This window comes from Canis lupus, chromosome 12 (assembly GCF_048164855.1).
Source record: "Canis lupus baileyi chromosome 12, mCanLup2.hap1, whole genome shotgun sequence".
NCBI lineage: Eukaryota > Metazoa > Chordata > Mammalia > Carnivora > Canidae > Canis > Canis lupus.
In genome coordinates, this window is record NC_132849.1 from 49583187 (window position 1) to 49610972 (window position 27786).

A 27786-nucleotide genomic window follows, 5' to 3' on the forward strand; every position below is an offset into this window, starting at 1 on the left:
AATTTCATTGAGAAAAACACCAAGAGGAGTGTCCAGGGTTGGAACTACCTGGAAATCTTAAAACCTGTATGTAAAAAATTTGAAAAATAGAATTGAACGCGTCAGTGTTTCAGGAAGAACAGAGAGAGAGGATAAAGCCAACGGCAGTGTTAACTGTGCTGCTCTCACCGCAGCCCCACACCCGTCTCCCTCTCCTCCCCCTCTCCCTCCTCCCTCTCCGGGCTGAAGGGCTTACCCGCTCCCTGCTGGGAGTGCTGAGTCTCTGCTCAGTCCTCCCTGGGACTTGTGATGAGGGCTGCCTCCAAGGGGTGGCCCACAGCGCATTGTGGGGTCTGGTCAGTGTAGGGGTTAAAGTCCTACCTCCTCCTCTCAATTCAGGAGGGTCATCCAAGCTCCCCCTGCCCCGGGTTAGGCCTCTGCTATGCCTGGGGCACTCAGCCCCTCTGCCCAGCCCTGCTGCCTGCCCTGGTGATCTGCCGGTTCCATCCTGAAACCCCAGCGTGAGTCTAGATGAATGTGTGCACGTGACCTATGAACCTTCTGCTTTTCTGTGAGTTTGAAACTTTTTCAACATAAACACTTAGGTGAAAAAGTAAGTTAAAGACAAGCAGGGGATAGTGCATATCAGAAAAGGTTAATATCTTTGATTTATAAAGCATTTTCACAAATCAATTAAGAAAAAGATAAACAGGGGCATCTGGGTGGCTCAGTGGTTGAGCATCTGCCTTTGGCTTGGGTCATGATCCTGGGGTCCTGGGATTGAGTCCCTGAAGGGAGCCTGCTTCTCCCTCTGCCTATGTCTCTGTCTCTCACAAATAAATAAATAAAATCTTAAAAAAAAAAAAAAGACAAACAGCCCAATTTTTAACAGGCACAAAGGAAATAAACAGGAGTGCTACATAAAAACATGCTGAGACCAACAAACTGATGGAAACGTTCAACCTCACTAGGAGTCAAATAAAACACTTCTAAATCAAGACATCTCATTTTCACTTAAAAAATTTGAGAGAATTTAAGAAAATGAATTCCGGGCTGTAGAGGGTCTGGGGAGTTGCTCTGCACCCAGCCTCCCCGGGAATGTCCGATGGTGGTTAGCAAAGCCATTGAAAGTTTTGTGTCCCTGTGCCTGCGCCCAAGTTCTCCAGACTTTATCATCTAAACAGAAAGGCTGGATCTGCTGTGCCTCAGGCAGTGGGGAGTCTTGGAAGAGCATCACAGAGCAGAACAGGATCAAGGCAGCCACTGAGCACCACCATCCCAGCAGGGTCCTCCACCCGGCTGGGGCACCCACCCTCCTCTCCCAGAGCTCAGAAGTTGCCCACAGACACCTCCTCCCAAATGTCTATTACTTTTTAATGCAAAAAGATTAAGCTCTTGCTCTGAGTGCCCTTCTCCCAATCTCCTGAGACCGCCCTTTACTCAACAAAGCACACGGAGACTCACCAACGTGTTTTCTGACATTAGCCCTTTCCCCCCACACGGCCTTTTCCTGGTGTATCTGGTTCAAACAGCCAGCTAGCATTTGCAAGATCACCCATCCATCTCCCGCCACACACACCGCCTTTCCATCATATATCTATAGCTTAAGGACTGGACAAGTTATGGTATATTGGCACACGGAATCCTAGGTAAGGATTTAAAATGGTTTGGGCAGTAATTTAGCATGGAAAACTGTTAACAGGGTGGTAAATAAAAAAGCAAGTCACAACATACTACATCCAGTAAGATTTTGCATTGTTGGAAAGATATGTATGGGTATAGAACACAACGTCAAGAGGGCAGGAACTATTAAAATAGTTAATAGTTGTTAGGTCTGCTATAGAATGAGTGGTGAATTTTATGTTGTTTTGTTTTTGGACTATCCATATTTCATGTATTTTTTCAGTGAGGATGAGTTAGATCTGTATAACAGTTCTAGAAGATCCCCTGCTTGCCTCCTCTGCTTCAGAATCAAGCTTCTGGAGAAGGGTGCCAAGCTCACCATCCCTGTCCCCATCAGTTCCATCCTGAGGCTCACCCTGACTCTGGCCTCGGCTTCCTAGAGGGTACTGCTCATTACACTTCCAGTTCCCCATCCTGAAATATTATTTTCCTTTGTTCATTCTGAGTCCACTCTTCTTCAGGGTAAATATAAACTCTTGGGCGTGGCACACAAGCCCACCCCCCCAAGTGCAGATCCCATGTGGTACCTGCAGCCTCCTGTCCAGGCCACCCCTCCCTCTGCAAGCTCTTCTCCCTAGCCCCGAGTACACTGGGCTGTCTGGAGGCACCCTGGCTTTGCACTGCTGCCTAGGATACACTCTATGTCTTCTCCTCCCCCCTCCTCCTCAAGCATCCCTAGCCCGTATTGAACAGTTTTTTTTTTTTAATTTCAGACCTTATGTAAGTACTTTACAACTGTACCAACATGGAATCCACTGTAGAAAGCCCCACTTAGAGTGGTCTAAGCACCTGTGCAAGGAGAAGGCTTGACACATCTCAAGAAAGAGTCTAGGGCTTGTATGCTAGTTCATGAGCCATCAGGTCCCCAGCCTTTTCCATCCTAGATATGTAGGCCCCAAATTCAGGCTTGTGCTTCACAGCCACAAGGTGGCTGCTGCCTCTCCAGCATCATATCTCCTTTCCATAAAGAAGACAGGGAAGAAACAAAAAGTTTTCTCCTAACAAGGCAAATCATCCACAGGGACTTCTGTATATATGGCCAGAGTTGTCACACATGCCCTCCTAACTGCCAGGGAAGCTGGGAGTGTTTTGCCTTTCCAGCCTCTGTGGCAGTAAAAGCTAAAGACGGTTGTGAAAGGCTTTGGGGTAGCTCATCTACAGTGCTTACCATACATTTCCTCTCATCCCAGTCATATTTAGTCTCAAGCAGTGCTGTGAATTAAAGGTTTCCATTATGTGCATTGCACCCATGAGAAAACCCAAAGCTCAGAGATGACACTCAGGTTTTTTATGACCCAGGTCTGACACCACCTCCTCTCCCCAGAAGAGTTCCTTGAATGCCTCAACCCCAGGCTGAGTTAGTTATATGCCCTTCCTTCCCTCCGCATCTTGGGCCTGCATCCGTGCTGATGTCTCCAACCATTCCTGAGTGATGTGTGAGCCCCACTAAGAAAGCCTGTGTCTTCTGCATCCTCAAAGCCTGGCAAGGTCACAGGCCCAGAGCTGTGCCTGGAAGCATTTGCTGAGTAACCGGGGAGGTGGTGGCCCTGCTCCACTTGGGATGTCTAGACCCCTAAGGTGCTAAAGCATCACTTTAGAGGACAGAGACAAATCAGCAGACCCCCCAGAAGACCCACCCCACCAGAAACAAGGGCAATGTTAGAGCATGGTATGGCCAGAGCTCAGATCAGACTCCCTGTGGCTGTGGATTGCACTGCCCCCCCACCCAGGGCCCAGGGACTTCCCTGGGGTAGGGGGACTGACGCCTGGAGCCTTCCTCCAGGGCAGTGAGAAGGGAAATTATAAGATCCTCTGCAATGTGGTTTGCATTACTGCAGCTTCAGCCATGGAAGGGGCTCCCTGAGTCAGGCAGGAAGCAGAAAATATCAGATTTAGATCCCACATTCCGTGCATTGTATACAATTATCCACTGGAGCCACATAGGGGCAAGAAGGACACACAGAGACAGAAAGTGGGATTGCTCTCAGGGATGGGGTCACACCCTCATAGGGAACCAGTCGTATTCTTGGCAGCCACTAGGAGCAGCAAGTGCCCCAGCGTTGTGCACTCAGGAACCCTGGGTTTCCAGGGCCTGAGCTTCACTTGCCTGCAAGGCATTGGTGACAGGCAGGCTACCAGTTGCAACAACAAGGGCCAGTACCCTTCTTGGCAACCTCCCACCTGTGCTGGGGGAGGGGGGCAAGCGCTTCCCTAAAATCTTCCTGGGCCATCTTCTCCATGGGTTCAATGAAGGCTCAGCCCCAGGCAGCTTCCGCAGCTTCCTACCCAGGACCTGACATCAGGGTCTCCAGCCCTGAGGGGCGGAGCGTCCCCAGGGCCCGGAATAGAGGCCCAGCTCAGTAGATATTATTGAATGAATGAATGAGTAAATGCATGAATGCATGAAAAGGCCATAAGAGAAAGCAGAGAGCAGTTTTGTGATGGAATCTGACTGGTGGCAGAAACCAAGCAGAATTCTCGTTAGTGCTACACATTGGAGCAGCACAAACATATTAACTAAATGTCACTGTGGACTCTGGCCCACCTTACAGGTGGTTGCACAGCTGGAGTTTCCTGATAGAATTACTGGGTAGCAGGGGCACTGGGTGGCTCAGTGGTTAAGCATCGGCCTTTGGCTCAGATGGTGATTCCCTGGGTCCCCGGATCCAGTCCCATGTCGGGCTCCCCACATGGAGCCTGCTTCTCCCTCTGCCTGTGTCTCTGCCCGCTCTGTGTGTCTCTCATAAGTAAATAAAATTAAACAAAGAAAAAAGAATCCTGTTAAGTCAGTTGAGAGACAACTGCCCCCCACCACCAACTCCCCCCACCCCCTGGGGGGAAAACTGATCACTTCCACATATGATGTCTAAGTCCTGGCCTGCCTTCAGCAAGAATCCTGCTAGGTGGGTTTAGTAAGAACCCCCCTCTCCTTGCTGCCCCCTCCAGTCTTCCACCCCTGACCCTGACCCTGACCCTGACCCAGCACCAGGACCATGGGGAAGGTGGAGCCCGACTCCCCCCACCCCTTGCTGTACTGAGTGTACTGAGCTGGGCCCGGCCCCCCTGCTCCGGGAGTCCAGAGCCCATCGAGATCGCAGCAGCCTCAGGAAGTCCTCCGTGGGGTTTTAGCAAGCGTCCCAACGACGTCTCTGCAGCGGGGGAGAGAGAAGCAGCTTTGGGAAGCTTTGGTTGGGAAGACCCTGCCCGCCTCTTCGCGGAAAGCCACCGGCAGGCCTCTGGAGTGCTCGGCGGCTGCTGCTTTAGACAACGCCCCAGAACGGGTCGGGTCGGCTGGGTCTTGTTTGCTGGGTTAGGGGTTACCTCATTTGACCCTCCTCTAAGTGACCACTGGCTGCCTTGTTTCCCGACACCCTCCCCAAGCCAGGGGAGCCAAGTAATTTAGCGTCTGAGCCGGGACACTCCGGGCAGTCCCAACAGTGAACCGGGCGCTGTGGCTGCCGGGACACCTGGCGCAGACCCGGCCCTGCGGGTACCAGCAAGGCTCCCCCGCTTTTGCTTGCTCGCCTCCTGGCCGCTGGGTTGGCTCAGGACAGCGGTCCGGGCGCGGGGGGCGGGGCGGGGCCTGGAGGGGCGGGGGCGGGGCCTGGAGGGGGCGGGGCGTGGCCAAGGAGGGCGGGGGCGGGGCCTGGAGGAGCAGGGGGCGGGGCCGGCCGGGGCGGGGGCGGGGCCTGGAGGAGCAGGGGGCGGGGCCGGGCGGGGCGGGGGCGGGGCCGGTGGGGCGGGGGCGGGGCCGGCCGGGGCGGGGGCGGGGCCTAGCTGGACCCGGGCCTCCCGCCGCGCAGTCCGAGCGCCGTCCGCGCCCAAGTTCCAGGGAGGCCGGAAATTCGCGGCGGCCGCCAGGGGGCGGGCGGAGGCCGGGGCCGGGGCCGGGGCCGGGGCCGGCGCCGGGGCCGGGGCGGGCCGAGCGCGCGGGGCGGGGACGTGGCGACGCCGGCGCCAGCGCCAGCGCCAGCGGGTCCCGTGACCGTGCGCCCCGCCCGGAGCCCCCGCGGTCATGCAGTCCCCGGCGGTGCTCGTCACCTCCAGGTGAGCCAGACCCCGTGCCCGGCGCCGCGGAGCCTCGGGTGCGCGCGAACGAGCTCCATGCGCCCCAGTCGGAGGAGCAGGCGGGGGCGTCCGGCCCCCTGGCCTCGCGGCCCGGCCTCGCCAGCGCCCCGGCGCGTCGTCCGGGCTCGGCCGCTCCACCGCCCTGCAGGAGAGGTGGGCGCATGGAGTGTCCCCGTTTTACAGATGGCAAAACTGAGGCCCTTAAAAGGGTAACGGACCCGTCCAGGACCCGGTGGAAGGCCGGGATTGGCCGGCCCCGCCGGCGGGCGGAGAGGGGGTCACTTCTCCCCGTCTCTGCACGGTTCGTTTCTTTTCAGCCCCGAAAATACAGTTTACGCATCCTTTCAGGGCTCGCTGTGTGCCAGGCGCGGTGCATGGCCCTGGGGATGGGGGGAATCACGAAGGCCCGGCTCTGCAGGGCACCCGGCATGAACACCCGCGGGGGCCAGAAGCCGGGGGAGGTAGTAGGTTCAGGTCGCCGTGGGGGTTGCCGTGGGCGCACAGTGCAAGGGCCCCGGCGCCGCAGCGGGAAGAGTAGGAGTTAACCAGGTGGAGGGGAGGGAAGAGGTGGCAGCTGCTCAAGGAAGTAGCTCGGAGAAGTGCAAGTTACAGCAGAGGAGGCCTCGGGAGGCAGCAGGTGCAGTGTGGCCCCACCCTGACCCCGACCTGGGGGACCCAGGGCAAGATGGACCCTGGGAAGGATGGGATGCACATGCTTTGACTCCTCTGTAGAGGGACCACGGTGTTTTCATGGACACCCCTCTTGTTCCCCCTACAAGAGTCTTGGTCGAAGATGTCAGTTGATTGCATAACGAATGTTATTGATTTCCCAGCCCAACTGTTGTTTTTCCAGCTGTAATCTGATGTATCCTCGGTCACTTCAGGTCTAGAAAAATGTGATTCTGTAAGTAAACCCTGATGCCAGAACCTGTTTGGTGTCCTCTGCATGACGCAGTGAGGTCACAGGTTGTGTTGTCATTGTCAAAAGAGGTGTATCTGGTGATACATAAGTCACCTCTCCCGGAGCCAGTTGCATTTTCTGCAAAAAGGAGGTTTGAGATTGGCAGGTGTGAATAGGGCTGGCAGCAGACATCCTCCTCAGAACCCCCCCCACACACACACACACACCACATGGTCTGACTTTGGAGTGGGGTTCTTCGGAAGGGGGTGGGTGGCTCCCCTCACTGCCCCAACCCTGTGAGCGGGGCTGGCTCACAGTGATGGGTGCTGGTGATGAAGGCCAGGTGGGTGGTGCTCAGTCCTTCCTGCTGGCAGGCACTGGCCAATCCAAGGAGCTGCCCACAGGGTGGGTCCCAACACTTGAGACCAGCCACCAGGCAGGCTCTTCACACTTGGGCCCCAACTCAGCTTTCCACTCACCACCACATGCATTCACACCTGCGTTCATCCAGCAGCTACTGATCGAGTGCCTACTCTGTCCCAAGTACTGGCTCAGATTCTAGGGTGCAGCAGTGAACAAAATGAAGCCCACCTCGTGGAGCTTCAGTGGGGACAGCTGGACAGTAGATAAATAGATAATGTGTCAGGGATCATAACTGGCATGAAGGAAAATAAAGTGGTGGGGGGGAGGAGATAGGAGGAATGAGTGCTGGGTTTTGGGGTGTGCTGATTTGTCCAGGAGTGTCATTCTGATGGAATGGCAGTTGGGCAGATCCTGACAAGCTCCCTGAGGGAGAGAGCCATGAGGATACCTTGAACAAGACGTACCGAGCAGAGAGGACAGCAGAGCCAATGTCCTGGGGCAGGGGGTGCTTGGACACCAGCAAGGAGGCCAGCATGGCTGGAGTGGAGTACGCCTGGGGGAGTGTTGGATGAGGCAGTGAAGAACTGTGGGCTTGGAAGCAGTGGGGGGACTATGGTGAGGAGGAGGTGAAGGGAGAGAGAGAAGGGAGGGGGAAGATCCAGAAACCTACCTCAGGTAGGAGCCAACCAGTGTGTCCCCAGGGGTCAGGGAAATGGATGCAGGGATTTCTCTGATTGCTGCCCTTCTCAGTGAAATAAGAACCAGAGCTTTCGGGGAAGAACAGGTATTGGGCGCTTATGGGCAGTTTGTTGAGAGAGGCAGCTTCGACTCCATGCCTTGCTGCTCGGCAGATGGTCCCAGGAACAGCAGAGTAGCATCTGCATCCCCTGGGAGCTGGCTGGACATGCGGACTCTTAGGCCCCGTCCCAGACCCGCTGAATCCAAATCTGCATATTGACAGCTTCCTCAAGTGACTGGGATGCACTTGAGGGTGGAGAAGCTTGGTCTAAGGCATAGCTGGGAATACTACACCCAGGAGCCAAGTCCTGCCCACCTCTCCCTTTTGTAAATAAAGTCTATATGTCGTCTGTGGCTGCTGTCATGCCACATGGCTGCCTTGAGTAGTTGTGACAGAGGTCATATGTCCTGTAAAGCCCAAAATGTTTACTTAATCTGGCCTTTTATGGCAAAAGTTTGCCTGGGGTCCAGGGGAGCGGGAGAGTGAGTGAGTCAGGCTGGGATGCATCAGAGTTACCTGGAGGATGGGGATCCCTGGGTGGCTCAACAGTTTGGCACCTGCCTTTGGCCCAAGGCGTGATCCTGGAGTCCCGGGATCGAGTCCCACATCAGGCTCCCTGCATGGAGCCTGCTTCTCCCTCTGCCTGTGTCTCTGCTTCTCTCTGTGTGTTTCTCATGAATAAATAAATAAAAATCTTTAAATTAAAAAAAAAAAGGTTACCTGGAGGAGTTGGCAACATGAAGATAATGGGTCCCCCCTTCCCCAGGGCTTCAATTCAGGGTCCTGAATTTCCCAGGTGACACCGATGCAGCAGGGACCACACTTTGAGAAGCTCAGAGCTAGTCTAAGGGAGGGGTGCCAGACCCAGGCTGCAGCTTGCAGGTTGTGGGACCAGGTGGCATGTATGAGTGTCCCAGTCCCAGGTCCCAGTACAAAGGAGGCAGAGACCTGGAGTGAGCAGAGGAGCAGAGGCCGGAAGCAGTTGGTTCCAGTAGTGGCACGTCAGGGCCTCCCAGCGGAGGAGGCATGACGGGAACAGGAGGGACAGTGGATGGCAGTGAGGTGGTGGACTGCAGGCCCTTGCGGGGCCAAAGAACTGCCAAATGCCAGGTACTAAGAGGGAGAGAGTGAGCACGGCCAACAGGAGTTTCCTGCCAGCAGGGAGGTCAGGGGGTCCTTCACACCTGCTTTTCTTGGCCAAGAGGCCCCGCTCCTCTGCACTTCCACCCACCTATGCCCCGTTGCCATAATGATCCTAATGCCTACTTCCCTCCACCTGAGAAGAGGCAGCCCCGGGCTCTGGGGCAGCTGCCGGGGTGTGAACCCTGGCTTCACCTCTGACTTGCTGAGCCCCGGACAGGTGACTCCCTTTTTGTGCCTCTTCCCTTCTCTTTAAATGTGTCTGAGCAATTGTGACCCACTGCAGGGCAGCCAGGAAGGAGTGACTCTTAGGTGAGGTCCGTAGAGCCTGCAGCAGTGCCAGCTGCTACCAGGCTCCCCTTTAATCCACTCTGTGCCCCTGCCCTTGTAGCAGGAACCCCCAAGTAGACGATGCACTAAGCCAGGAGCACCATGGTCTCACCTCAGTGTAAGGCCAAGAATGCTCATTAGGTTACTGGCCAAAGGAAAGGAGGGCTGATAAGTCAGGTGTGCTTTTCCATCTCGCAGAGGTGCATTTGGCCTCGCCTGGGCTTTCCCAAGTGGCCAGTGCTTATGACAGCGCACCTTGTGCCACATGAGGACGTTCGTGTGTGTGGAGGATTGTCTGGTCCAGGATTGTGTATGGACCATATGCAGGCGAATGGCAGTTGTCCTCCCTAGTTGAGTGACAGCGGCATCACCATGGTGATGGTGTTGCATGCCTAGTGTGGAGGTGGCAGGAATCCGTGTGGAAGGAGCCCCGGGGGACAGAGTGTCTCTAAATGATCGGGACATTAGTCCAGAGAGGGAAAGGCCCTTGCCCTGGTATAGTTTTAGTGCAGAAGCGCCCTCCTCCTCAGAGCATCCCTTTGCTCCTGTCCTGGAAGTCCTGCCGAGCACATAGTAGGTCTCCACCTTGATGAGGAGGGGTCCTGTCACAGGTGTTTGTGTGACATGTATTTGTCCACGTGGGTCTACGTTACCCCCTTACAGAGGATAAGGGCACAGTTACCGTTTTTTATCACTTGAGAGAAAACGTTTCATGACTCGTTTGCCCCCCGTACAATTCAGTATGCGTGGGGAGCGCGTACAGATTCTCCAAGAGCCGCGATGTTCTACTGAGCACCCTCTCAAAGCCTCACACAGCAGCCTCCTCAGTGCCTTGCGGGGCCCCGAGGCTAATGGGGGCCCTGCATCCAGTGCCCTTTCCATCCTACCCGCCCCGGGCAGGTTCTGTCGTAGGTCTGCGGCCCGCCGATGGGCTGAAGAGCTGTGTCTCTACTGGGGTTCCTGGCGGCGTGTCCTTCTTGGGCTGTGCGCAGAGCCAGGCACTTTCCTTGGAGAGAACAGAGCCCCGGATGCCGTCCCTCCAAATCCTGCGGGGACTCATGCACCGAGCATGTGGGACACACGTCACTGTTAGTGATTTGCCCCGAGCCCCGTCTCTTCTGTTCCCACTTGTTTTCCTGCTGGGGTCAGCCGTTTGGGAGGGCCCAGGCCTTGTGAGGGGCCCGTGTGTGGTGGTCCCGGTGGCCCGAAGCAGGGGCCGCTGAGGACAGCCAGCGGCGCAGCTTCCCAGCCAGGCCTGCAGGCCACCCTGAGGTCCTGTCTGCGTTTCGCTCGAGAAGCCTGCTGACCTGAACCTGAGCTTCCTTTGCCTTCTTTCCCTTTGGCAGGCGAGTTCAGAATGTCCACACGGGCCTCGACCTGACCGTGCCCCAGCACCAGGAGGTGCGGGGCAAGATGATGTCAGGCCACGTGGAGTACCAGATCCTGGTGGTAACCCGGCTGGCGGCGTTCAAGTCGGCCAAGCACCGGCCCGAGGATGTCGTCCAGTTCTTGGTGAGCCCGGGACTCTGCCGGGATGCTCCCCAGGGGGCCCGGGGACCAGGTGCACAGACACACCCGCCACAAGGCGTGAGCGGCATCAGGATGTGGGGCCTGAGAGGGCCAGGGCCGGTCGGGCAGTAAGTGCACAAGGACAGATCAGGAGCTTCTGGTCCGTGGAGATAGACCTGTAAAGAGATGCAGGCCGTGCCGGGAGCACAAGGGGCTGTGGGCATGTGAAGAGGCACCTGACCCACCTCGGGAAATGTTCTGGAGGATTTCTCAGAAGATTGAGGGCTGAGCGAGTAGAGCTGCACAGCCGGGGAAGGGTGTCCGGGCGGAGGGCACAGCCTCAGCGGGGCGGGCGCAGGGTTTTGTGCGCGGGGAGCTGCCCACAGTTGAGTATCATCCTGGAGGAAGCGGGAGGCGACGGGCAGAGTCCAGGTCATGGAGGGCACGTAGGGAGCCTGACTCATCTTGCAGCCAAGGAGGAGTTTTCAGTAGGGGAGTGACTCCCTGGCCCATCTGGAGGGGAGTAAAGTTGGGTTGGACGGAACCAGGCAGGGGCAGGGACAAGGGGCCCAGGTACGGGGCCAGTGCTGCCCCAGGGGAGGGCCAAAGGCAGGCCGGTCATGGTTGGTGTGAGGGGGAGGCAGACAGTTGTAAAATATCTCCAAGGTAACGGGTGTGTCATCTGCTGACTGACCGTCCATCCGCACCAACGGAAGTAAGGTGCAGAGGGGCAGGTCTGGCGGGGGGGGTGGACTGTGAAGGCCTAGGACACAGGTTTGGGAGACGTCAGCTTAGAGGTGAGGTTGAAAGCCTGGGAGTAGGTGGATGTGAAGGGCGGAGGGGAGGGTTTAGGAGGGAACCCCAGAGACACAGCAGCCCGGGGACAGTCATGGAGAGGGAGGAGCTGCTGAGGCCACGGGGAGAGAAGTCGAGGAGTCACAGGAGCTAAGGGAAAAAAAAGCTTTAAGATAAAGGTAAAATGAACAAGCGCCCTGTGGTATAGACGGGATCAGTAGCCACAGCTTTGCACATGGAGGGTTCTGAATCTCCTGGCAGCCAAGACAGAAAGGGAAACAGTGAATTACCTGGCCCTGGTGACCTGGTAGCAGAGGTATCCCCTTCTCAGGAGATAAAAATGTATGGCACAGGTGTTTCTTTGAGGGATACTTAACACACCGGAAACATCTAAAAGAGCATGATGTCTAAAAGTCTTTCATTTGCTACTTGGATTGACTTTTGGTCAATAATGGAAACAGCATTCTGGGAGCTCTGAGGAGCATCCACGCCAGCCTGCTTGTCCCATGCCAAGGGCCAGCCTTACGTGTGAGGCTGTGCGTGAAGATGTCTCTATACCTCCACGCATCACACCAGTGCCACTTTTCTGACCAGTGACACCCACACCCTGCAGAGGGTGTGTGTGCGTGCCTGCGTGGCCATTCGTGCAGGTGCTTCTCAGGCATTTGAACCACCTGTGAGAGCAGAGAAGCATGCATTTACGCCCCATGAAATCTGGGGATGCAACCCAAAGCCTGAAAATCTCTGAAGTTTTGAGATTTAGCTTAAAAGAAAAAAAGCGTTTTGCATTCTATTTCTGAAAAGGATATACATTTTTTTTTAAAGATTTTATTTATTTATTCATGAGAGACAGAGAGAAAAAGAGAGGCAGAGACACAGGCAGGGGGCCGGGGAAGCAGGCTCCATGCAGGGAGCCTGACACGGGACTCGATCCCGGGACTCCAGGATCACGCCCTGGGCTGAAGGCAGGTGCCAAACCGCTGAGCCACCCAGGGGTCCCCGGATATACATGTTTTAATAGAAAAATGAATTTAATTGCTGATCAGAAAGTAAAACCAGCCCCCAGACAGGGGCACTGTGTACGCTTGCTCTTTGGCGGACTCCACGTGTGCTGGTGGCACAGGCACACACACTCTCGCCAGAGACTCCGGGTAGCAGTGCCGTCTACCCTGCACGTGGACGCGCCAGATAAACAGGAGCTCCCGCCCTCTGCACTCCCTGCCTCTCTCTTAGCCTCCTCTTGCTGCTGTTCAGGCAGCCACATGAAAAGCCCTGGCTTTGGAACACTGCTAAATGTGGGCCCTGGATGGGGTGACACCCTGACTTAAAACTGCCCGCCCCCTCGCACCATCAGCATCAGAGCTCTGGAGACTCAAAGCTTCCAGGCCCCCAGTCCTGGTGGGTCCGGGGGCTGGGCCCGCATGGCGCTGTCAGGCCAGCAGAGGGCGCTCAGCCCTCAGGGTCAGAACTCCGCTCAGGCCTGGGCTGAGTCAGCCTGGCTGGAGTCCCCATCCTCAGGAGCACCAGGGATTAGAGCCTGCATCACTTCTGTGAAAGGATCCTCTTACCTTTCCTCGAGGGCTGTTCTCAGGAAAGCTCCAGAGCCAGGCCCTGGTGTTGACAACTGCAGGCTGCAGCCTCCTGTCCCAGATGACCCCTCAGTGTATGTGTGGGGCCCCGGGCGCTCAGATCCTAATTCCGCCCCAAACACCTGCCGGCCTCTGAGACTCTCACAGGCTGGGGGGACTGGTGAGAGTTCTGGTTAGCCAGGGCGCGTGCTCTGACACAGCTGTGCACCGGGGTTGCCAGGTCTCGTGTCAGCACCTCCACCCACCTGCCTTGGCCCCCTCCCCCTGCCCCCCGCCCCCAGTCCATCGGCCACACCGGCATTTCAGTAGTGCTGTGCTTGCAGACACAGCCCTGGCCTGGGAGCAGAAGTGGGAGTATCCGTGTTTGCACGCTCCATGCCCCATGCTCCCTCGGAGGAGCCGGGGAGACAGGTCTAGCATACAGGGAGAGCACAGGGTCCAAGACAGGGGAGGACGCTGGGAGTGCTGGGGTATGTGGCTCAGGGCAGGGGGCCTCTTAGAGAGCCCACCTTGGGCTACACAGACTACAGCGATGCCACCACCACCCCGTGTTACAGCTGCTCGCTCCACATGAGGCCCGAGCCTTGTGGGGCAGAGACCATGCTGGGGTGACCTCTCACAGAGCAAACTCAGCCGGAAACTGAGTGCGCTCTCAGGGTGACTCGAGTGGCCTGCGTCCCTGGAGTCCCAGGGTGCAGTGGGGTCCTGGCTGACAGCAGCGCCGACAAACAGCCGTACCACAGCTGGTCCTTCTCCACATGAGCACTGTAGGGACCGTCCCCACCAGAAGGCTGCTGCTCGTGCACGGGAGAACCATCCGAGATCTGTGCTGAGAATAGGTGACTCGTGTTGTTGTGGGAAGGTGACCTAACAGCCGGCCAGACCGCGAGGTCACCCCACTAATATGCTGAGGGCCCAGAATGGAGGCAGCCAGCCTCCGTGGTCACCCACGGGCCAGGCCAGGGCCCCTGTGTCGGATGTGTCTACCTGGACCTGTGACAGCGAATGGAATCCACAGTGACTGTATCTTCCCTTTGGCTACTAAGACGTCAGCCATTTAGCCTAGCGCTGCTTGGGGGTGTTGGGAATGGAGCCTGGGGGGGGGGCTGCGGGGTCAGAGAGCGAGGACGCCCAGGCGCCCGTCGGACGGAGCGGGGTGAGGAGAGGGTAGGAGGCACGTGCCCCTCTCATTCCAGGTCTCCAGAAAGTACAGTGAGATTGAGGAGTTCTACCAGAAGCTGAGCAGTCGTCATCCCACGGCCAGCCTTCCCCCGCTCCCCAAGAAGGTCCTGTTCGTCGGGGAGTCCGACATCCGGGAAAGAAGAGCCGTGTTCAATGAGATTCTGCGCTGTGTCTCCAGGGACGCCGAGTTGGCAGGAAGCCCCGAGCTGCTAGAGTTTCTAGGTACCTGAGGCTCCGTCCCGAACCCCGAGGTCTCCGCTGGCCCAGAACGAGGCCTCGCTGCCCTGCTGCCCTGGCCGAGGCGAGTGGTGCCGCGGCCTCTGCCTGCAGCCGGGAAGCTTCCGCCAGCCTCTTGGGGCAGGTGGGCCAGGGCGAGGGGCAGGAGGAGACGCACCGGCCCTCGAGGACTGACCCCACCCATGCCCCTCCCGGCCATCCCCAGAGCCCTCCCAACCCCTCCACACACACACACACACACACACACACACACCCGCCCCGCTCGGCCTGGGGACCTGGCCCAGCGATGTGGGTGGGTATGGCCGCCAGAGGCTCCCCCCACGCTGGCCCAGTAATGGGGACCTCAGACCCTTTCAGGCCGTGTCCACAGCCACCTCGTCCCCCTTCCAGTTTCTTCAGCTCTCAGAGGGGAGGATGCCTGGCTGCCAGGTGGCGTGAGAAGTCAGGGAGCTCTCACATGTGAAGTGCCTACAACAGAGCCTGCCGGGCAGGAGGTGCTCTAGAAGGCTGGCTAACACTTACCCCCCAACCCAGCACCCCTGGCGCTGGCCGGGCTCACACAGGTGCCCCGAGGCAGATGAGGTGCTTCTGTGCCTCTGGGCAAGGGAGGGGTCCCCGAGGCAGGTGCTGGGCTCTCCCTGCCCCCCGACTCTGTCTTCTCTGGACTGTTCTGTTTAGCTCTTCCTCCCCGATGACTGTGGTCTCTAAGCTCCACAAGACAGAGGGGAGTCTTTCAGAAGACAATTAACAGCCAAAAAAACGTTTAAGGGTGAAGGATAAAGAAAGCAAAGGCGGTGAATGCACAGAAGGCTGGGGCTGGGTAAGGCGACAGGTTCTTCTCTCTCATAGGTGCCTGCCGGCCCCGGGTCGTTGGTGGCGAGGTCCCAGTCACGACCTGCTTGCTTCCCAGTGGGCTGTGTTGCCTGTGATGTGGGGGCTCCAGCTGACCCATAACAGGAAGAAACTCCAGATCTCCTGGCCCCTGGGTTACAGAGAAGCGGGATAAGATGGTCTAACTCTCCTAGCCTTTCTGCACCTCCGTTTCTTAATCTGTAAAGTGAAGGTGCAGACAGGATCCCTCACGTGGATTTTTACAATTTTACACAAAAATTTTTACAATTTTTACAAAGGGGCGGTTCAGTGAATCCGCCCCTCTGAGATGATTTTTACACGATGCCTCTTATGTGAACTTGAAGTTTCATGCGATTTCGAATGGTTTTTTCACATTTGTCCTAATAAAATAACAAAGCGCAATATGAGGCAACGTAATCATTACTGCTGAGTTTTATGTAACGCGGTCACACGTATTACTTTGGTGTACATATTAATTTCCTCTATGCCAGGCATCTGGTAGGTTCTCTATCTAAGCGTGGTATTTTCTTTTTTAAGGAACTGTTTTCAAAGATCTACACTTGGTAACTATCTGGATAGAGATGAACAAGTAGTCCAAACCCGTGTTTCTCAATCCATCCGTGGGGAAGGACTAGATTTGTATTCCCAATCTGTCACAGACAGATACTTTCACAAATACAAAATCACATGCCTGGATGTCGTGACAATGCCAAGCTGCTATGGAAGTTTCCAGATGCCTGCTCTCCCTTTCTGTGCTTACCGCATCATGAACATCCGTCTGTGGGCCATGCTTTGAGAAGTGCTGATGTAAGCCAGTTTGTAATGGAGCCATTACAGCTTGTTCTGGAATCTTCCATGGGGTCACTATGTATCCATTGGGTTCATGGTCTAAGTGCCCAGACCCTTGGAGTGGGCCTTCCTGTGTGATTGCCAGAGCTCCCTGACAATGTACACTGGCTGGCGTTTCCTACCCTTAGCCTGGGGCCATAGGCTCTGTTATTGGGGTGGTGCCAACTTGTTCCAAGGCTCCCACCTATAAGCACTCCACTGAGGCTTTGCTGCAGGCTCTAGGCTTGGAGCCCTGGCTGCCCCTTGTCTACCCAGACCCACCACACTTGTCCCAGGACACGGTAGGAAGCCCCTAGCACAGGTCCTGGCACAGGAGCTGGGGTATGGTGCGTCGCCCCCTTGTCCCCTGGCCATGACTGTCAGGTGCTCATTTCCATGTCCTTCCACAGGCACCAGATCTCCAGGGGCTGCGGATCTTTCCAGCAGAGATGTCTCCGTCCTGGATGCACACAACCAGGCCCAGGATGATGCGGAGGCTTTTGACTTCTTCGAGCAGCAGGACCGAGCGGAGGGTGAGGATCTGCCCATCCCAGACCTGAAGGGTGAGGATGCAGGAGAATCTGAGGAGGAAGAGGAAGAGGCACTGGACCCTCTGGGCATCATGCGGTAGGTCTCTGGATAGAGCCTCCTCTGGCTTGCTCCAGGTTCTCCCTCTATCCTGGAAGTCTGAGAAAACCCGTCTTCCTGGGTCATCACTCCATGTGGCCTGGTGTGCTCGGGCTGGGCTCAGGTATTGCCTTCTCCTCCCTGGCCACAAGGCAGGCTCCTGGTCCCCAGCTCTGCACTGAGTCCCAGCAGAGCTGCCCCCACCCCTGACAGCTCAGCGGCCCCAGAGCCCTGGGCTGGGCCCTCCACCCCCCACCTCCGCTCATCACCGGCAGCCTGGGACTCATGGCATACGATCGGAGCTCCGTGGGCCCTATTTCACTGTTCTTAAAGCAGGGGTGCTTACCTGGGCCCTGCCTCCCCACAAGGCAGTCGTAAGGCCCATAAATCACACGGGTGGAAGGAACTGATAACCTGTAAGGTGCCACCTGTGTGTGATGAAGATGATAGAGTGAGGCCTGGGGCCCCCTGGCTGGTCAGAGGTGTCGCCTTTACCTGTACACACGTGCACACAGGTGTGCGCACACAGGTACACTGGCTGGAGAAGAGGTAAGCAGGTGTGGTCTCGGTGGCCCCTTGGTGTCCTGACTCGACATCCTGCGGCCTTCTCCTTTCCTGGCCCTCCAGCGGCCTTACGGCATCAGTGTGCTGCTCCTGAGCCCCTGCCGCATGACTGTTTTGTGCTGGGGGGAGCTTTGTACTTTGCACTCACTGACACCCTGCCTGCAAGGAGATGCCGTTATCTCACACTACAGGTGAAAGAGACCGAAGCTTGCAGAGGCCAAGGGCCCTGCCCAAGGTCAGACAGCCGGTAAATACTGGTCCTGGGATTCAGATCTAGGTCAGGGTCCTGGACTCTGGTGCCTCACTGCTTGGGCTTCATCTTGGGTCTGCCATTTGCCAGCCATGTGTCCCTGGCAACTTACCCCTTGTCTTTGGTTCTCTGCAAGGAATAGGGGAATGATAGCACCTCTCTGGAGGGCTCTGTGGACACTGAGTTAACAGATATGCTAGTGCTTCACTCCTCTCATGGCCGCAGCTTACTGCCCCACCACCTCAGCAGAATCAGACCGCAGACCTGGGGTGACATCCCATCTGCCCTGATGAGAGATCGAAGTTCAGTCAACAGATGAGGGGAGGGCAGTCTCGCAAGTCCTGTTCCAGAAGTCAGGGAGGGGCAAGTTCACCATAAAGGGCATAAGAATCACAGTCTAGAAGGCTCTACCTGCCATCCACCAGCCTTTCTCTCCTGGGGTGGAGGTGGGGGAGGGGATGTGAGGCTGGGGACACGCAGGAGGTGTGGCAGCAGGGCCGCCCTGTGACTAGCCTAGAGGGGACAAGGGTTTACACTCAGGGAAGATCTGGTGCTCCAGGAGATGTGGGACCAGAGCCAGAAATCGTGCAGCACCCTGGTACCCAGGAGTCAGGTGTCCTCGCCCCCCAACCCGGCCCTCAACAGCCGCCCTGACCTGAACGGGGGTCAGCAGCCCAGTGGGAGAGGGTGCGAGGTTACATGGGGAGAAGCCAGTCATAGCCACTCTTATCAGCCTTGGACGACCTGCAGGCCCTTCTTGGGCTTTATTTGGGTCAGGATAAGGCTTTGTTTGAACTCATGTTCTCTGTTGTTCTGAGTAACCACATGGGAAGCCAAACTGAGAAGGACTTCAAGGGTTTACGCCAGCCTTTGGCTGAAGGTCACGCTTAGCAAAGCGGCTCCTTTTTTGGGTAGGAAAATGCTCTTTGGGGTTGGCAAGGGCCGCCTTGAATTTCCTACTTATTTCTAGTAGCAGATTTTCGTGGGATGCGTCAGCTGTCTGGGACCACCTGCCCCCCAGCACCGTCACCAGCTCTGCACTCCAGGGACCTCATTCCTGGATCCTGGGAAAGCATAGCACCTCAGAGGGATCCCAGAGGCTTCAGACCTTCTAGTTTCTCCTTTAACGACTGGTGTGGCAGTGGGCAGTTATGTTATTATCTTAGGGATAAAAACAAAACAACTAAGGCTTTTTGAGAGCTTATTAAATGCCAGGAACCAATTCCCATTCATGTAAATAGACATTTCTATTTCTGCCCTTTTTTTTTTTTTAAGAGGTCATGACACATTGCTCCCAGGACCTGTGTGGATCTGGTGTGAGAAATGGTGCTCTAGAAAGCCAGCAGTGGCATCAGGCTCATCGTGTGTGTGGAAGCCGAAGTCTGGAGACAAATATCTCATCCAAATTCATGCAGCCACCAATGGCAGAGTCATGATGCAATGGCGTCCCCTGGCACTGTCCCCTGATTCCAGTTACTCTGCAGTGTGGGAGGTGGGCAAGGCCCTAGGATTATCCCCCTTTCACAGATGGGAAAGTTGAGGACAGTTGAGCAGGGACTTGGCCGAGCCCTGTGTGTGTGGCAGCGCACCGACCCCCCTGCTGCCCCCCACCACTGTGACCTGTTGACTCTTGAGCAGGCTGTCCACCTGCCTGTTAGTGGGGAGCATTCTGGTTCTTGCAGGAGACTTAGGCCTTGCATGTATATGTCCCGCTCTGGTGCCTTCAAGTCCCCCTGCAGATGCAGCACCCCACTCTCCCAGATGTATACCCCCCCCCCAAGCACCCATCTGGGCCTGGCTTTCTGGAGCAGCCACATTTTCCAGGTGATAGGCGTCCGGTCCTTCCTGCCGTGGACCAGGCGGGGCGCTGTTGCTCCACCGCAGGGCTGCTGGGGGGCGGGGAGGGGGTGGCCAGCACAAAGCCCCGTGCGAGGACTGGCCTGGCTTTTCTTTGTCTCCTAAACCTGGTTCTGATTAGGGAAAAGACGAGTTGCTACACCAGTACCAAGTGCTTCGAGAGGGAGAGAGCTCTCAGGCGGCCCGTCCTGGCCCTGCTGCCCTCCTGTCTGCAGGAGCGTCCCTGTCCCGGCCACCCGGTAACCACACGCGCAGCGCTTCTCTCTGTCCTCTCACGGTCCCCTTGCGCGTTGTACACAGTTCCCGTGTTTCACTATTTTAGAGACTTCACACGTCTGAGAAAGACGAAGTTCTACCATAATAGCTCTGCCTTCTGCCGGAAATACCCTGTTAGGAACATCTTTAATTGTAACTTGAATAACATAGGACTGGAACAGAAAAATTAACGACGCAGTGAAAAGGCCTTTTGCCGTGAAGGTATATGGTTTTGGATACACATTTTTTAATGTTTTATTTATTTATTCATGAGACAGAGGGACAGAGGGAGAAGCAGGCTCCCATGGGGAGCCCAATGTGGGACTTGATCCTGGGACCCCGGGATCATGCCCTGAGCCAAAATCGGATGCTCAACTGCTAAGCCACCCAGGCATCTCTGGATATCTGTTTTTCATACTAAAAAAGGGATTGTGTTGAGTACACCATTCCAAAATTTGCTTATTTTCAGCTTCTATGCTAGGTCTTTCTAGATCAGTAAATAGACTGACTTCTCTGTTCTTAACTGTGCTGGTCCGTTGGGCCCGGTGGGTGTGCTGTGAGTGGTATTGCCAGGTGCCTGCCTGGGGGCATCGTGGTGTTTTCTGTTACAGACAGTGAGGAGCTTTATCATGTATGGAGCTTTTCCTCCCAGATAACTGCCCTCGAGCAAGGTCCTGGAAGCTTCTTCCCTGGGGACCTTGGTTGTGCAACTCCAGGAAAGGATTCTTTTAGGGACTTAACCCCTCTCTTTTGGGAAGGCATCTCTGCTTTTGCAAACCCTGCCCACCAGGCAAGGTTGCTGCCCCCCACCTGTTCCCCCAGTGCCCAGGGAGCCCCTCTCCAGCCCCAGGTGCCAGAGGACCCTCAGCTCCCCGAGGGGCAGGCTGGTCCCTCCATGAATGTGGCTTCCCTTACAGCTGGGCTGGGCCTCCCTCTCTCTGCTCACAGGGATGGCCTCAAGTCAGGAGGCTAGACCCTTTTTTTTTTGGAGTGTGAATCCTGTATTTTGTCACAGTTGTGTATACATATTTTGCTTTATCTTTGCAAAGTTTCCTATGTGTTGTAGTATAAAAACGTCTTACTCCTTATATTTGGATAAAATCACTGCTCTGGGATGACTCTGTGGTTTTGAAAACCTCTCAGCACACTGCCAGTTACCCCCAGATTTGCTCCACTTGGAGATTTATTTCTCTTTGCCCCGGTTTTATGGAGAACAAATCGGCGTATAACATTGTGTGAGCTTCAGGTATACAATGTGATGATTTAATGTGTGTATATATTGAAAAGTAGTGACCACAGTAAGGTTAGTTGCCACTTCTATCACCTCACAAAACTATTATTTCTGAGATTTGGGAGCAAGAGGTCCCCCAGGGTGGGCCGTGGAGGGGCCGTGCAGGTGGCCTCAGCCCCGCCTGGTGAGATGCACAGGAGCTGCTTCGTGGCCACTTCACTGGCTTGGGATGTCTTTAATGTTCTGACCCCCGCCTAGGATAGCCAGCCCTGCTGTGAATCCAGCACCATCCTGGAGCTTGCGAGAAGTCCTCTTAGACTTGGGCTTTAAGGAGTTCTTTAGGTGATTCACGTATTTAGGGAAATTCGCATTTGAGGAGCCCCAGAAACCAAAGCTGATGAAAGCCTTGGATGAGGCAGGAGCAGCAGGTTCACTGGCCACGGCTCTGCTACCCACAGGGGTTTCGGGGGGCTGGGGGGTTGCTCAGGGCTCTTCCTGCTACCCTCGGTCCTGGCCCGCCTCTGGCTCTCAGGCTTCCCTACTTTCTCACCTGCCACCTGCCAGGACATGGCTCTTCCTGGTCACAGCTGGGCTGTGAGCCAGCACCGGCGGGCCTTGCCCTATATCTCTGCAGATACCACTCAGCTGTGGCCTGAGACCAAAATCAATGAGGAATGCAGGGGGCACCATGACGGCCACCGCCGGCCGCACCCTGGAGCTGCCCCTCTGATCACAGCCACACCCCCCATTAGGGCAGCATTACGTGCTCTGCTGACCGTATTTCCCCGTCCGTGTCAGCGCACAGCGTCTGGCCTGAATGAATGGTGTGACAGTGCTTTCCACTTCTTTAATTCATTTGCAGAAATTTCAGCTCAAGAGAAATCCCCTACAGAGCCCCAGTATGTATGAAGCCAAATGAGGGAGAATTGGCCTGGTTGGGACAGGAGTAGAGCCTGGATCTCTGCCGCCTCGGCCTCAGCTCACCTCTCCCCTGAGAGGAGGTCCAGGCCCCTAGAGCACGGCCTGAGAGTCCCTGGGAAAGCTGAATGTGTGGTCGGCCCAGCCGAATTAGGCGTAGGCAGGCCGTCCCAGTTCTGCCTCTTACCAGCCAGAGAGACTGTCCGGGTCATTGAACTTTTTAGCACTTCAGTTTGTCCTTTTAGAAATGAAAGACCAAGTCTAGCCCCAGGGGTAGAAGGATGAAGTAGCCCCAGGGGTAGAAGGATGAAGTGAGATGTAGTACAGGAAATTTCCTTTGGGTAATGTTACGACCATTTCGGATTAGCTTCGCTCTGAAGAAGCCCTTGGCTGTTTGAACTAAAGGCAGCCTTCCCATTTCCTGTTCTGTTATGCAAATACCAGCACCCAGTACAGCCTGTCAGACTTGCTGCTTCCAGGTGGCAAGGGTGCCTCCCGGTAGCCTTGGTCCAGAACGTGGTCCTGAACATGGTTCAGAGCAGCAGGCTTGATTAGCTGTCCTCTATGGGATTGAATGGTCACTTGACTCCATAGAAACTTGGGAGGTCAGGCCTGCCATTCCCCTGCCTCGGGGGACCCGCAAGTAACAGCATTAGAATGACATAGTCCTTAAACTGAAGGACTTGAGGGAAAAATCCAGAGTCTTCCTGGTTATTAATCAGGAGCCTTCGAGAGATCATACACTCACGTACCATGGAGCTCCTGGCAGGAGCTGTGCCAGGGTACCAGCTTCCCAGCCCTCGTCCATGCATTCTCCATGCTGGGTGATGGAGCTGATGGGTTTTCTCAATCCAAGGGACTTCCAGGTCCCACTGGTCATGTGAGCATTTGGAGTGTCCTCAGGGATATGGGAATAAACCAAGACTGCCCCGGTGAGAACAGGCAAAGGCCTTGATTCAGAGCTGGCCATGGCAAAGCAGGGGTCGGCCCTCAGACCTGCATTTAGCAGAGACTCAAAGGCAGGCTGGGAGTAGGAACGATTCCTCATGGGAACGAGAAGGCTCAGGTGTGCCCCGACTAGAGGCGGTTGGCAAGGGAGGCTGCTGACTGGCAGTGGGGCGTCCTGCACGCTGTGCACTTGGTTGGGGGAGCATATTTGGCTTTCTTTAGCTGGTCCTATGAAGCGGGAGACAGGGGTAAAGATGAGGGTTGCCGGCAGTTATTGGTCAAGTCCTGACCATCGGGACCGTTGCCCATTAGTATGTTCAGTCTCTCGGGGCCGTTTCGGGTGTGAGCAGCAGTGGGGGGGACGTGCCCTTGCAGCCAGACCAGCCTGGTTCCGTGGTGATGCAGGAGCCGTGCTGCGGCAGGGGCAGGGTTTGGCCCCGGCAAGACAAGAAGAAATGTCAACACAGCCCAGCTGAGATGGGTGGGGGGTCATGAGGTGCTGGTCAGCCCTCAAGTGGGGCTCTGTGGCTGGGAAGCCAGGCTCCGGCTGTTGAGAAAGATCCTTGAGTGTGACCCTAGGGCTACAGCAAATGGTGGATGTTTGCCAGGCCTCGTTTATGTTTTAGGGCCCAGAATCAAGTCTTTGGGGCTGAAACATGTGAACCTAGCCGTGTGATCACTGTCTCCTGCTGTGCCCTGTGCCAGCCTGCATGTGGGCTCCATGTCGCAGCTTCCAGAGCATTCCTTGCTCCCATTTAAGAGCTAAGGAGAAAGACCCAGAGAAGTGAAATGACTGGTCTGAGGTCAGACATGGATGCCCCTCCAGTGCTCCTCCCCGGGAACAGAAAGGCCAGAATCTTCCCCAGGCCCTTTGGCCTGTGGGCCCGACTTCCCCTCAGACTCCTCCCTCCCCCGTGTGCCTGCTGCCCAGTTCTTGGCCACTCTGCATGAGCCAAGCTCTTCCCACCTTGGCATTTTATAGGACCGTTCTGTGCCTTAGAGCATCACTTCCCCGACTCTGCTCAGCCCCCACCCAGCACTTCCCCGAAGCTCCTGTCGGGGGAGGCTAGCCCGGCTCACGGGTGACTGCCTCTCCTCAGTGACCTGTACCACACTGTTGGGTCATCGTGGAAGCCCCGAGGCCTGGCGCTGCTACAGATAGCGTTGTCCCGGAATAAGCTTCACAAAAGTTCATTTACGGGTACTCTGAGAATTTTCTCTAAATGAAAAAGGAACTGAATTTAAAATTTAAAAATGAAAACCAATGTGTAAAGGCAGGAAAATTGTATGACTGGAAAGGAGGTTGACTTCTGTGTTTGGTGAAGCATCACTCTGGCTTTAAAGGTAAGTCATGTTGTCACTGAGTCTTGGCTTCAGAAGGATCGACCACCTTCTGTCTGGTCCAGGAGATGCTCCTGTAACTCAAGTGATGCGGGTCCTGGGCAGCTGGTGCCCATCGGTGGTCTGCTGGGGTTGGGAGGCAGGTGCATCTGGGAACACGGACATAGGCCCCCTGGGTGGCTGGAGGGGAGGCTGCTGTCATGTGTCTGTCACTGTCACCAGAACTGCCTGAGCCACATGAGCAGGGCTGCCTCTGACTGTCAGAGCTGTCAGCCTCGGCATCTGCTGCCTCCCTCACGTTTGCTCCACACTCGCCTGCAGAATGCGGCTTGGGCTGGACATCTGTCTGCCATCAGGCACACAAAGCAGGAAAGCTGACGTCTGTCCATGCACACACCTGCGTGCTACAGGAACTTGCTTCCACTCGCCCGCACCCATCCAGGGAGCCCCCAACCCATCTCCTGCCACCTGTGCTGTGTCAGAGCCTGCACAAGTTCAGGTGACCTCCTGCGTGCTCACTAGGAAGGCAGGAGCAGTTCTGTTGTCCATGGCACAGCTCTCTTCAGTGCCCAGCTGCCCCATTACCCCAGCCCTGGTGACAAGAGTCTAATCAGTGAAGGGAGAGGAGAGGCATCCTTTATCACGCTGGTGCTGAGGGTGGGCTGGCAGACGGAAACAGCAGAGCTAGGCAGTGCATCCTTTTTTTTTTTTTTAATAAATTTTTTATTGGTGTTCAATTTACCAACATACAGAATAACACCCAGTGCTCATCCCGTCAAGTGCCCCCCTCAGTGCCCGTCACACAGTCACCCCCACCCCCCGCCCTCCTCCCCTTCCACCACCCCTAGTTCATTTCCCTGAGTTAGGAGTCTTTTTATTCTCCCTTCCCTTATATTCCCTTTCACTGTTATTTATATTCCCCAAATGAATGAGAACATACACTGTTTGTCCTTCTCCGATTGACTTACTTCACTCAGCATAATACCCTCCAGTTCCATCCACGTTGAAGCAAATGGTGGGTATTTGTCGTTTCTCATGGCTGAGGAATATTCCATTGTATACACAGACCACATCTTCTTTATCCATCATCTTTCGATGGATACCGAGGTGCCTTCCACAGTTTGGCTATCGTGGCCATTGCTGCTAGAAACATCGGGGTGCAGGTGTCCCGGCGTTTCATTGCATCTGCATCTTTGGGGTAAATCCCCAGCACTGCAATTGCTGGGTCATAGGGCAGGTCTATTTTTAACTCTTTGAGGAACCTCCACACAGTTTTCCAGAGTGGCTGCACCAGTTCACATTCCCACCAACAGTGCAAGAGGGTTCCCCTTTCTCCGCATCCTCTCCAACATCTGTGGTTTCCTGTCTTGTTAATTTTCCCCATTCTCACTGGTGTGAGGTGGGATCTCATTGTGGTTTTGATTTGTATTTCCCTGATGGCAAGGGATGCGGAGCATTTTCTCATATGCATGTTGGCCATGTCTATGTCCCTCTGTGAGATTTCTGTTCATGTCTTTTGCCCATTTCATGATTGGATTGTTTGTTTCTTTGGTGTTGAGTTTAAGAAGTTCTTTATAGATCTTGGAAACTAGCCCTTCATCTGATACGTCATTTGCAATTATCTTCTCCCATTCTGTAGGTTGTCTTTGAGTTTTGTTGACTGTATCCTTTGCTGTGCAGAAGCTTCTTATCTTGATGAAGTCCCAATAGTTCATTTTTGCTTTTGTTTCTCTTGCCTTCGTGGATGTATCTTGCAAGAAGTTGCTGTGGCCAAGTTCAAAAAGGGTGTTGCCTGTGTTCTCCTCTAGGATTTTGATGGAATCTTGTCTCACATTTAGATCTTTCCTGCAGACAGCCAGGTGGATGCTGGTGGGGCAGGAGTAGAGCAGGGATGGGGGAGGCGCTCCAGGGCCATAACCCGTGTGTGCAGCCTGGAGGCCACGCTCATGCAGTCTGTGGATGAAGGAAAGAAACTGCGCTTGCAGACTCACCTCGCACATGACATGCCTGACCCTGTCCCCAAGGCCAGAAATCTGGCATCATTCTAGGCACGCCCCTTCTGCCCACTGATCACTTCCCAGTCCAGATTTTCTAGGAGCACTTTCGCCTTTCTAGGAGCACATTCTCCCATTCTCTCTGTCCTCATCTCCCTGTCACACTGCGGTGCTCCCACAGGCCAGGCCCTGATCGTTTCTCCGTGGACCATGAGCCGAGCTGCCGTGGGGACCTGATTCCTGGTCATGCTCGAGCCATGCTCTCGGCAGACCTCCACAGACGAAGGGCCCGCTTCCAGTGCCGAGTCCATGCCTCCATCGCCTTGGCTCCTCCAGGAGCCCTTGGGCTGGGTTGGATCCTTCCTCTGTGCTCTGCGTATCCCGGGACCATTGCTCTGTGTGGTCATGATGGGTCTCTGCGTGTCTGACTCTCAGCTGTGAGCTTCTGGGGACCGTGGCAGGTCTCACCAGGATCTTGCACGTGGAAGGTGCTTCAAAAGTGCTGGGTCACACGGGGCACTGGGGAGGAAGGCAGGAGCTGCTTACAGAGTGGCCGAGGGCCGGTGAGGAGACCAGCTGACGGGACTGCGGGCTTTGGAGGAGCGGAGCCCTCCACGTACCGTCTGTCTCAGACTAGTGCTGACAACTGCCTGTCTTCACACGTGCCATAGGTTCACCTGATTTCAGTTCAAGACAAGGAAGGATCAGAAATGGCTCCAGGGAGAAAAACAAGAACATTCATCCAATCTGAGAGGAGAAGTCACATAGCAGGAAAGTCAGGCCTCATTTGCGTTCTCAGAACCAGAGTAGGTGTAAGAAGGGAGATCACTGACATCTCTGCAAAGCTGCTCCAGACATAACTCGTGTTTGTTTTCTCTCCCTTCCTTTGCTCTTCAGACGCTTCCCTCCTTTCTGTGTTTCCTCCGAATTCTGGTTCATGGGAAGCCTGTCACCCCCCTGCCCCTGGGGACCCATGTGCTCCATATAGGATTCGAGTTTGCTTTCCTAAGAAATGTTCAGGGACCTGCTAGTTTCTGAACAGGGTGGACCTGCGGACAGTGCTGCAGAGGGAAGGCCTCGGCCCAGCCCTCCCTGGGGACTGCAGCCCTGGGCAGGGGCCGGGAAGGGCCAGGGGAGGGGTGGCCATTGGGTGATTGAGGGAAGCAGTGGGGCAGAGCCCATTGATCATCAGATTCCACGGAGACTCCACCACAGCTTCCTGGGCTGGCCCTGCGGTTCTGACTCAGTAGGTCTCGGCTGGAGCCATCTCCGGCTGGCCTGCCTCGAGGGGCCCGGCCTGTCTTTGGTATCCATTTCCCAGGGGCCGTTAAAACCAACATGCCTGACCAGTAAAACAAAACACAGGTGTCCCTGTCAGAGCAGGCCACCCTGGCCCTTCAAGGCGTATGAGGTGGCATGGCTGAAGTTTCTGGAAAGCACTTGCTGCGAGAAGGGAGCAGGCCAGCCTCCTTCCACCTTGCCCAGCACCACAAGCAGGGCCTGGGGGGTGATGCCAAAGCAGAGGCATGTCCCTAGTGGCCTGTGGCATGAGCCTGTCTGGCTTGTGCCCAGGATAGAGAAAGCAGGAACGGGGGCATTTGGGGCT

At 55.7% G+C, this 27786-nt stretch overlaps 1 protein-coding gene across 1 annotated transcript in view; it reads left to right on the plus strand.

The window, feature by feature from the left end:
• Positions 1 to 5585: 5585 nt before the first annotated feature.
• Positions 5586 to 27786, plus strand: part of HS1BP3 (HCLS1 binding protein 3) — a 33172-nt gene continuing 10971 nt past the window's right edge. Inside the window, exons 1-4 of the mRNA XM_072770953.1 lie at positions 5586 to 5709; positions 10550 to 10715; positions 14293 to 14500; positions 16606 to 16822. Coding sequence (XP_072627054.1) covers positions 5678 to 5709; positions 10550 to 10715; positions 14293 to 14500; positions 16606 to 16822 — 623 coding nt within the window. The 5' untranslated portion in view covers positions 5586 to 5677. The remainder of the gene's footprint in view (positions 5710 to 10549; positions 10716 to 14292; positions 14501 to 16605; positions 16823 to 27786) is intronic.